This window comes from Centruroides sculpturatus, unplaced genomic scaffold (genome assembly GCF_000671375.1).
Source record: "Centruroides sculpturatus isolate CEXI.00-Female unplaced genomic scaffold, Cexi_2.0 scaffold137, whole genome shotgun sequence".
Classification (NCBI taxonomy): domain Eukaryota; kingdom Metazoa; phylum Arthropoda; class Arachnida; order Scorpiones; family Buthidae; genus Centruroides; species Centruroides sculpturatus.
Window position 1 is genome coordinate 199717 of NW_019384453.1, and position 11461 is coordinate 211177.

The window sequence follows — 11461 nt, forward strand, 5'->3', positions numbered from 1 at the left end:
TTTTTTTTTTGTTAAACTACTTTCTATTGTCCATTCCAGGTTTGTGTCAAACGAACAAAAGCAATTGAATTTAACAAATATAAACAATTTATTATCACGCAACATAATACAAGCGATTATAAAAAAATATTCAAATATAAATTCCTATAAAATAATACAAAATTTTTTCGCGTAAATTACTGTTAAATATTTTAAGCAAAAAAAAAGATGCTTAAAATACTCGAATTTATCATTTAAGCAAAAGTTATTCGCCGCCATCTTTTTAATGGCAGACGGTGACTTCGAGTAGTTTCCACATTTCACAATTTTATTGATAAAGCTAACCGTGATGTCCGCTGCTACTATGATGATGATGATGACCTTTACCGTCGTAATAATGGTGCTCGTGCTTGCTCTCGTGATGATGATATCCACCGTCTCCTCCACCTCCGTGGTGGTGTCCGCCGCCTCCGTGATGGTGTCCTCCTCCACCACCTCCGCCTCCATGGTGTCCACCATAATCGTGTCCGCCTCCACCACCTCCGTGATGTTCGCCTCCACCTCCGCCTCCGTGGTGATGTCCACCGTAATCATGTTTGCCTCCCCCACCTCCTCCGTGATGTCCACCGTAATGGTGTCCACCTCCACCTCCACCTCCGTGGTGATGTCCGCCTCCACCACCCCCTCCGTGATGGCCGCCTCCACCTCCTCCTCCGTGATGTCCACCGTAATCGTGTCCGCCTCCCCCACCTCCTCCGTGATGTCCACCGTAATGGTGTCCGCCTCCACCACCTCCTCCATGATGTCCACCGTAATGGTGTCCGCCTCCACCACCTCCTCCGTGATGTCCGCCTCCACCTCCTCCTCCGTGGTGATGTCCACCGTAATCGTGTCCGCCTCCACCTCCTCCGTGATGTCCACCGTAATGGTGTCCACCTCCACCTCCACCTCCGTGGTGATGTCCGCCTCCACCACCTCCTCCTCCGTGATGGCCATGGCCACCTCCGCCGCCACCACCTCCGTGATGATGTCCTCCGCCGCCGCCGCCTCCTCCACCGTGATGATGACTATGATGACTTTTATGGCCACCTTGTTTATGCTCTTCGTGGTGGTGTTGTCCTCCGTGGTGTTTGTGGCCGTGATGTTCTTTGTGATGTTTTCCGCCTTCTTTATGGTCTTCTCCGTGGTGTTTATGATGGCCGCCTTTTCCGTGATGATGGTGGTGATGTCCGTGTTCTTTCTTGTCGTGGTGTCCTTTTCCGTGATGATGTTTGTGATGCTTTTCTCCGTGATGTTTGTGTTCTTCGTGATGATCCTTATGACTTTTATGATGTTTGCCATCGTTGTGTTCGTCGTGGTACGATTTATGATCTCCGTGCTCTTCCTTGTGATAATAATTCTTAAAACCGTGCTTTTTGTGTCCCCTGTCTTTGTGATGGTGATCCCCGACCTTATGTCCGTGGTGTCCATGTCCGTGATGTTGTTCGAATCCGTGCTTACCTTCGTGATGGTGTCCGCCTTCGTGGTGACCCTCGTGTTCTTTATGAAACTTGTCGTGATGGTGATCGCCTTTACCGTGTTTGTCGTGCTTTCCGAATTTTCCCCAGTGTCCCCAATCGTCTTCGTGATGTTTATGCCCCTTTCCGTGAGAACCGTGATGTTTTCCTCCTTTGCTCCATTTTCCTTCGTGACCTCCGTGCTTTTCTTCGTGATGCTTGTGATGTCCGCTTTCCGCAACTTCTAAATCTCCAAATACTTGCACTTCTTTGTCGCCAGCATCTTCCGTCTTATCGGGAACGACTTTGCCGTTAGCCAAACAAAGCGAAACACCCAAAAGTAGAGCCAAACACTCCTAAGAAATCACAATAGGAAGGGAATTAAGCATTTCTGTTATGGAAAACCCGCGTTAAACGTTATTCTACTCACCCAACGAGGCGTCAGAATTAACATCTTTGCCTCTGGATTACTCTTTCCACCTGTACTTTCCACATGAAGTGATAAGCCCGAGTCGACTCTGCCTTTAAATATCTTCTCGCAAGCATCTTATCGGTAAAATCGGGAAGAGATCGTACCCGGTGCTAGAATTTTATTATCGTGTACGTGGTACAGATTTAGACGGATCGTCGACCAAAACCCGAGGAAACAATATACTTTTTGGAATCTGCGTAACTATTCGATGAAGCGAGACATCCAACTAACAAACAATGACATGGAGCGTGCAAAAAAACCGAATCTAGTTTATGCGTTTTGGGACAAGTACAGTCACCCTGATCAATCCCTTCTGGTCTTAAACAAAAAATCCCATCTCGCCTAATGACATTTAATATTATTCTTTTTTAAATTAACGACTAATAAAATGTAATATTGACAATATACGTGACGATTTTTTTAATTTTGATAACGTAACGCATTAGTCAAAGGATAAACTCGTTAATGTAATTTTTCGCTGATGTATAACGATATAATTGTATAAAAACTTGTATTATGCACCATTGAGTAAAGCATTCTCGATTTTACGCCGTAAAATAAGTGTTAAAGTATTATTTATTGTTTTCTAAAATACCTTTACGCATTTATTCCTATATTTTAATGCCTAACGTTACGTTTATTAACTTCAACTCGATTTTAATGTGTAAGCAAATTTGTTTAACTTCTCGTCTTTTTTTGTTTGTTTAATTAAAAAATAATTAAATTTTTAAATATTCCAAATCTTAATTAAGCTAATCTCTATTTATATTTAATTACGTTTACTTTCTTTTGATTTTTTAAACCGAAATCTTCCTTCTCCTTTATTTAGCATCCGCTTAATTTATCCGATTCGCAAATCAATTTTTACGTAATTTAATCAATTTTTGTGCTTTTTTAAACATCTGGTGTTTATTTGATTCGAGCCTATAAATAATTTTCTAGACGATTAAGAGTTTTTACTTTTCCTGTGCAAGAATTGGGTCACGAACTAATAGTTTAGTTGTTAAAAAAGAGATCCTTTCGTTGTTTCCGCCATCGACGAACAAATACGAGCCGTTTCGTTCGCATCTCTTCCACTAAACCAGGCCAACGTGACGAACTGCATCGAAGGTAAATACGTAACTGTGCGATTGTAGGCACGAGAAATTCGTTTGTTACTCTCGACGGGTGAAATTCCAGAAAATAATTGATCTGGAAGTCCGAAACTGATCAATTCTGGTCTAGAACCAAATCGATCCCTTTCAAACTTCTAAACCGATTAAGCTCTGGAGTTTGCGATACGATCTCCCGGGTCAAAGGTTAATTATCTAAACTTTTAAAGCTAGTCTCTGGAAAATTATATTTTTCTAGATAAAAGCCAAGTAACTTGACTTTTATCTAAAATTTAAATAAGATTTCAGTAATTCTATAAAATATTCTGGAAATTTAGTAAGCCAGAAAGTTATTGTAAAAAGCAAAAATTGGAATAATCAAACAACATGGATTAATATGTTCAAAAATATTGGTGTAACTATTAAGAAGCCCAACGTTTTGTTATACCTTCCTTTAGGATATGGAGTATCTTATGTTCATCTTACATATTCCATGTTGTGCAATCATTTAAATAAAAGTACTATCCAGGAATTAATGTGTAATTTAACTAAGGATAAAAATACTTGGGATGAAACAAATAAATTGTTACAAATGTTTTTGACTGATGAAAATTTTAAACCATCTTGGAAAGAATTTTATAAAATCATTATGAATATTACTCACATAAAACCGATTTTAGATTTAATTACTGAAAAAAGAATTAATTGGGATATGGTAGAAAAAGATGTTTTTGAAAATATACCAGAATCTTTTCAAGATGTCAATTCAGAATGGAAATATATTTTGAATGTGTAAGTTAATCTTATATATTTTAAAGATTTTATTATAATGTAAAAAGGTTTGAAATTAAAAAAAATTATATAGTAATCAATCAAGTTTTTTTATTCGTATTAAGGCCGTGGCCTGTTACAAGGGATGTATATTAGTAACAATCAAATCTTACTATTGCTAAAAATTACATCTTCATCAACCCGAGTTAAACCAATATCTCTATCACATGGACTGATAAGTTTAAAGTACAACTTGGAAAATACCCTCTAGAGAGGATCAATTTGTGCTACAATGAAAGCATTTTTACTTTACACGTGTACAATATAATTAAATTCCTATTATTGTTTAGATATTAAAATTATTACATCAACTTGAGTTTGCAATCATATTTGTATTGTCTATAAATTGTATCGATCTTGACTATATGGACTACTACATACTTAGCTTTTTTCGTTAGTACTTTTAGGTGAAAGGTATAGATCAAAACTCTGTACTAGCTCCTTTGAGTCTTTACCGCCACAAAACATATGGAATTTTGAAATTAATTTTTAAATAACACCATGGGAAATTACTCTTAGAAAATTTGATAATTTTGTTATTAATTTTTAACAATTCTGATCGNTATACGGATTAAAATAATTGTTTTATTCTATTACATCCAAAAATATTATATTATTTTAAAAAAAATAGAGAAGTTTAATTTTGAATTATCGAAGTAGTCCGAGGGATAATCTGCCAGACAAACTTAAAGATTATTGCTTTAATCTATTCCGGCGTGTTTAACCGCGTAGAATTTTCTAGATTATCTTAAACACTTTCGTTAATTTGAATAATTTAAAATTAATTACGATACTCGACTCGCTAATGTATGCGTTTAACTTTTTTAGATAAATTTCATTTAATTAAAAAACAATTAATTCGATGTATCGAAAGTCGATTGTACCCCACCTCCCCGAAGTTTAACGAGAACTATTCGGTTGCTACGCGATGGCGTCGTCGGATACGCGCGCATCCAATAAGAACTCGAGTTTCTAAGCAACTAGACAATTCCTAATATTTTTAAGGTAGGATGGGAATTTAGAAATAAAACTTTGACGCGACTTCAATAAAATTCTATAAGTTTATGAAATACATTTTAATTTCTTTTTTTAGTTTATTATTCATAGATCTTCTCGTACGCTCATTTTAAATTATAATCGAATAGAATTATAAATAACACATATTTCCATCTCTTCTAGACTAGTCCGTTGCCATAACTACCAAATATTACGACACGCTTGCGTAAGAATATCGTCGTGACGTCCACGCGACGTCGAATATTTCCGAGTACATTTGGGAAATATTTACCGGTTAACTTACTTTTGAGCCGCCCCGCGTTGAAATTTGTTTCGTATTGCTATCCCTTGTTAATAAATTTAATATTTATATAATAATATATTTATTTTCTGCTACGAGATATTCCGAAATTAGAATAAAAAGAAAAGTCACGCGTACATCCCAGTTGTTAACTACAGTATAAATTATTGGTTAAATCGTCACGCGAAAGAGATAAAGGCCCATAAAATGAAAGATTTAAATCTCGATGCGGATCGCGTAACACGTGAGTAACTTTCTAAGTATCGTTGCGCCGGATAAACGGATCATCGCTTCCACTTTGAAAAACGTTTTGTAGTAACGTTTTTATTTCAATCTTTTAAGTGTACGTCAACAATTACACCCGCAAAATGCGCCGATCGAAATCTCTCTTTTTATAGTACGACGTGTCGTTAAGAGCCATTTTGTTAGCGTTAAAACGATGACGACGACGTTCGAAGATACACCATTTTTAAACGTTCAAAAAATTTAAAATTTGTGGCCCGTTCTTGGCGTTTTCGTTTGTTTGTTTTTTTACGCTTAAAGACTTTAATGCCGCCGATGCCATTAATCGTGCGAAAATCTTCTCCCTCCTTTAAGAGGAAAAATCTTTTATACGGATTAAAATAATTGTTTTATTCCGTAATATTTACATCCAAAAATATTATATTATTTTAAAAAATAGAGAAGTTTAATTTTGAATTATCGAAGAGTTTCGGTAAAGTTCGAGCTCGAAGGTCTTTATACGTGGTTTTACTTCTAATTTTTTAAATTTAAAAGTAAATTTATATCTTAACTTTATTTTTTCTTCGAAATTTTTATTTATTTATTGTCGAGCGTAAAAGTTGGCGATTTCGGTCTTCGATGCGGAAAAGATGCCCCCGTAGAGGCTTCTCCGTCCGATAAAGAATGCTTACGGAGAAGCCGAAGGTTAAGAAATGAAATAAAGAATCTACTAAAACTTAGTTAAGTTTTGCTTAATTATTACCGTTTTTAGTATAATAAAAGGCAAAAATCGGCTGTAAAATTGAAGTGGAAGATAATTTAAAGTAAAAAGTTCTATCATACTGTATAAATATACTTTCTCCACTTGTGTAATTTATTATTAAATCGAAGATGCGTAAAATTAAAGAGGGGTTCGCCACACGTGTTCGCGAGTAGTATCGTAACCAATCGCGTCGATCCGTCACATCTTTATATCGCCATCTAGCGAAAAACGAGTATAACTACCATTCAAAACGTAACCACCGAAAATTACTCTCTCTTCTCTTCCGCCATGAATTGGTCCTTACAAATTTTTCTCCTGATTTCTGCGTGCATTCCGCGTGGCAAATCTGCGGGTAAGTTGTTTAGTATCGTATAAAATCTATTAAAAAACGAATTTCGTATATTGTATTTGATATAAACTTATTTATTTAACACGAAATATCTTAAAATTACTTATAATGCGAATTAAGAGAAATCCGCATCTTCTCTGCGTTAAAGTTCGACGTTTTCTGTCTATTCGTGAAATATTTAAGCAATTTTTAAAATTATTTGACATCTATTTTGAAAATTTAATGTAAAATCTCGAAATTTAAGATCGCTCGAGACGATGAATAGCGAATTTAAACGATTCTGTGAAATGTATTTACATACTCGCGTAGACGTACGGCTTCTTAATTATCGTAAATACGTAAAAATAAACTTAATAAATTCGCGAGAAATATCTGCGCATTTTAAATCGATACTTAACTTTCTTTTTTTGCGTTTTACGCGCTTAATAAAAATTTTAATTCAATTAATTAAATGAAATTTTCGAAATTCTATTCGTTGTAATTAGTTCAAATCAAATTAGGCGGTAGGTAAGAGCGATAAAAATGTACAAGTCGTTTCCTAATAATTATAAATTCGAGTCATTTTGCTTCGCCTAATTTGCATGCTCCACCACAATAACGCGAAAAATTTATCTGCGACAAAATAATGTATGTTTCTATTAAAATATATTAAAAAGATTAGAGAAAACGCGAATTTTTTCATAGGCGATGTCTAAATTACTGCTTTTCATTAGGTTATTTCTATCTGAATAGAGTTGGTTCGGGTGGAATAAAGTACGCGCGAGATACTTTTAAATGGAGAAAGAAGAGAAAAAAAGAAGGGCTTTTTAAAAAATTCTTAAACATTTTTATAGAAATCCGATGATTTCAGCTTCTGTTTATCTTCGTCTAAAGTTTCAAATTATTCAATTAATGAAATTAGTATCCGAGTGAAGAGATTTAAATGTAGAAAATTCACTAAAGATGAAGAGATTGCATCTGAAATTCTTTCTCTAATCGTACGGTAGGAGCGTGTTAATCTCTCGCGTGGAATCCGAATGCTGCGAGGGGATTTCTATTCTTTCGAGGCCTGCGGAGCATTTAGCAGTTTCTACTAAATAAATCGCATTTTATTTAATAGATACGTCACTCGTATCACTTTTACATAACGTGATAATTCCCTCCATCTTCGCATTAATTTGGAGCTCTTTCGCTTCTCGTCATCCTCCGAGCAGATAGGCTCTTCTTACGTTAATTAACTGGCTGGAAACGTCAATTAAGGCTTACAAATAACGCCTTCTTTAATTGGCCAGAGACAGTGCCATAACTAGCCGTTCCCGTGCCCTACGCAAGAATTTGCACTTAGACTTCTTAATTAATTAGGTTTGGGAAAATAATAAAACGAATATATGCATTTTGGGCATCCTTCCAAGTGGGCCCTGTGCGGGCGCACCTGTTGCACCTGCCTAGTTACGGCACTGTCCACAGGTAACGTAACGACAAGAACCCTTCCGAACGCAGCCATACTCGTTGTTGACCGTGTCGTGTCTCGGTCCTGTTCTTTAGATTTTTCCTTTCGTGTACATTTTACGTAGTTAATTGGTTAAATATCTGCTCACCCGTTAAAAAATAACATAACTTCCTTCAGCTGAACGTAAGAGCGGTTTAATTGCGTAACTAGGTGCATAATTAAACTGCTCTTTTTGATAGAATCGATAGGAAATGATGTTAGAAAAGCGCGTGAAATATTCGCTGCTAAAAGTGAGCGAAAGAATTTAGAAATTGATGACGATGTGCATTTTCGTAATGCCAAAATTTTTGCTCCTTTTTTATCAAAATCGCCATCGTCGGACGAGAGGGATCGATCGTCGATCCCGGGAAGGCGAATGACTTAAAACGAATCTTAAAGAGGTCGATCGACGGCATCTTAAAACGTATACGACCTATTCCCGATCCATTTTAATCTCGTCGTTAGTCATATTCAAATGTATTGGTTCCTCGAAGTGGCGCGAATCGGTAAGGAGTGTGTTGGCGCTTTCTTCTTTGTCGCTTATCCCTTCGGCATAAAGTTAACGAGGTAACGATGAATGAGTCGATCAATCTGGAATGTTAACACATCAGTGTACACGAGGAAAATCCAGTTAACGTTTTTCAAAATATAAAATCTAGAGCGAATGTAAGAAGAAATTTTCATAAATTATCAATTGTTAGTTTTTGTTCGATGAGACTTTCGTTACAACCGAATCTATAAATAAGAAAATAATAGTCCTAACTCCTCCTTCTGTCTACCGTTTCGTAATTCCGATTGTATGAAGTCATCGAGAAGAATACTTCGTGTGTTTATACGTTTTTAATTCAATGGAAGATTGTTAATTGGGATAAAGACATCGATCGATAACAATTAACAAAGCATCCCGACAGAAACCAGAATTGTGACGTTAACAAAACGAACCTCTTTCTCGCTTTAGATCCTTTTGTATCCGACAATAATTGGTCCGATAAAGCGGCTTCCGGTCCCGATTGTTCTACCGCTTTCTGTATTTCGATATAAAAAGGAAACTGTCGACGGACGGAAGTTTCTATAGAAATAATCGGACACGCGATCTTACGAGTAAATGACAGGCGATGATGGGTGCCTCTATTGAAATTCAAAAATTTTCATGGAACTACGTTACTAGATACTAAAATAAATTTTCTTGTCTTAAAGTTAATTGATGTACGTAGATGCTGATACCTTCTATTTTATGTACAATTGAACGTAGGCTTAAGTATGCCATTTGTATACAACTGAACATCACTATTTTTGTTTTAAAATTAATGAAAACTGTTTAAAAAATATATTAAACAGTTTTCTTTATATATATATATAAAGTAAAGAAATTTCGTTGTTCCAACGAAAATTTTGAAGTTCTTGTTTCGTTCGTAAAAGAATTAAACGTATTTTCAATATTTCGTGTTTTCTTTCCACAATTCGATCGGTCTTATTGATTTTAAATTATTATTTTCTCTATTATTTAAAAATCTAAGCGACGCGACATCGCCGCCAGTCTCGTATATTTGCTCCATTTTTATATTAAAACAACGAGACAAAAAAACGACTTTATTCGAATCTTTTACTCGTAGGTAATTTTTGAGTTAAAAAACTGAAAAATTACTTTGTAAAAATAAAACAAAATAGCCATATCTGTCGGTCACGCTCTATTGTTCTAAATATTGTTTATTGTAGGGAAAAACAATTCGTTCCTACGTAAGCGGACGTGGTGTTGCTATACTGTTACGTCACATTAATTGCCGATATCGTACTGTTACGTCATAAGTTAACTTCCGAAACTGTACCGGTACGTCAATCAAAACTGTATCGCACCCATTTTTAACACCCGGGCAATTAATATATAAATTAGCTTAAAATACAAAAATAAAATAATTTTTTATACATTTTATTTTAGAAATAACAAGAAAATCGGGAACGGTCACCTGTTACGTATGCAGAGCAGACTTTTCTAACGGTTTTAACTTAACAGATGCGTGTTTCATACCTAGGAAAGATTCCGGAGACCTAACCACGTGCAGTCCAAATTCTAATTTTTGCCAAGTAACAAACAATTTAATAAAAGCATTAGTATTGTAATTAACTTTAACTATTTTTTAATGATAATTATTATTTTTCAGGCAGACGTGGTTCGAGTCATGGGTGTTCTGTTATATCTGGAACGACGTTGCGCTATCAATTGCGGTCACACGTGCATTAGCAAGAGTTACGGAGCCACCCAGGAAACTTGTACCTATTGTTGCGACAATAAACCCGACTGCGGATTGGAGGAGGATCAGGCCAAGAGACATCACTGATTGCGCCTCTTCTCTCTGTACATAGAAATAAACAAATAAGCCCCTGTGTCGTAACACAAAATATATTACACTGTTATATTCGATACGGTATAAATATTACTGTACATACGATAAAATATTACGAAAATTATCGGTTGCGCGTAAATTTTAAAATAAAAATAATTGGTGTAAGCCGGTGTTACGCGAATTATTGCGGTGCACGCATCCCGGAGTGCCAGGATGCATTATAAAAATTAGGGAGACGAGCAGCCGAAAAGGTCAAGATTGGCCGAATATCTGATTATAAATATTTAAATTAGCAAAATATTTGGTTTATATTTAAATAAGACATACTGCAATATAAATATTAATTATAAATAGGAAGAATGCGAAACAAAAAAGTATCAAACATTTTTGAGCGAGAAAACAAAGCCGTAAAAAATAAAATTAAACACAAAACTGTAATGAACTTAGCACAACTTTTCCGCACATAAGGACAAATTGGATGGCACGCGCTCAAGGTTGTGTGTTGAATTCTTGACGTCATTCGTTTACCTTTCGGTATTTCGAATTAATCACAAACGAAACAAAAGAAAGTTAGTAAACTTTGGAGAAACGCCACGTAAATCGATAGCCATCGTTCCTTATTTGGTGTAAAATTGTGCCCAGTGATTATTACGGAGTAACCAGTTGCTTAACTTTTCCGGCAACTTTTTTTGATGTCATCCGTTACGATATCTTATTCGAAAAAGGTTTTACATTTTTCATTATTATAAAATGACAAAAAACATAATTTTGAAGACAAGGGCGTTTTATAAAAAGTTGTAAATGCGAATAACGAGTAAAATTGTTATTTAAGTCCGATCCTTCTCGAGATATGATACGACCCCCTTTATCTCTCCACCCCTTTGACCTTTAACTACCAAAATATAATAGCATCGATCCCTTAATACACAAACCTCCCTACAAAATTTTAGAAAATTTTGGCAAAAATCACAGGAGTTATTAAACTTGAAAGAGGGTGAACAAAATTATGTCACACACACTAACATCCATCATACAGGGAAAAAAACCGAATGTGTTTGCATTTGTCGACGTTTCGAGGTTCCCGAGTTTAAAAATGTAAAAATCTGGGGGGAGCATTTTTTTGACCGACGGCCACACTTTCCCTCTGATAA

The 11461-nt window shown here is 35.6% G+C and overlaps 2 protein-coding genes across 2 annotated transcripts; one reads left to right on the forward strand and one right to left on the reverse strand.

Moving 5' to 3' along the window:
* Window positions 1–319: 319 nt before the first annotated feature.
* On the reverse strand, window positions 320–1929 carry LOC111620609 (histidine-rich glycoprotein-like). The gene is made up of 2 exons (XM_023362575.1): window positions 1906–1929; window positions 320–1831 (listed from the first exon to the last, which is right to left on the reverse strand). Exons 1-2 carry the CDS (start codon window positions 1927–1929, stop codon window positions 320–322), a joined length of 1536 nt encoding a protein of 511 aa, XP_023218343.1.
* A 4505-nt stretch (window positions 1930–6434) lies between these two features.
* On the forward strand, window positions 6435–11240 carry LOC111620595. Its single transcript, XM_023362556.1, has 3 exons — window positions 6435–6503; window positions 9905–10050; window positions 10128–11240. The coding sequence occupies exons 1-3, from the start codon at window positions 6440–6442 to the stop codon at window positions 10302–10304; spliced, it is 387 nt and encodes a 128-aa protein (XP_023218324.1). The 5' UTR covers window positions 6435–6439; the 3' UTR covers window positions 10305–11240.
* Window positions 11241–11461: the final 221 nt, after the last annotated feature.

Coding starts and splice junctions, on each gene's coding strand:
- LOC111620595 (XM_023362556.1), top strand. CDS start 6,440: ATGAATTGGTCCTTACAAATTTTTCTCCTGATTTCTGCGTGCATTCCG. Junction 6,504..9,904: donor TCCGCGTGGCAAATCTGCGG/GTAAGTTGTTTA, acceptor ATTTTATTTTAG/AAATAACAAGAAAATCGGGA. Junction 10,051..10,127: donor CAAATTCTAATTTTTGCCAA/GTAACAAACAAT, acceptor ATTATTTTTCAG/GCAGACGTGGTTCGAGTCAT.
- LOC111620609 (XM_023362575.1), bottom strand. CDS start 1,929: ATGTTAATTCTGACGCCTCGTTGG. Junction 1,832..1,905: donor TAATTCTGACGCCTCGTTGG/GTGAGTAGAATA, acceptor GTGATTTCTTAG/GAGTGTTTGGCTCTACTTTT.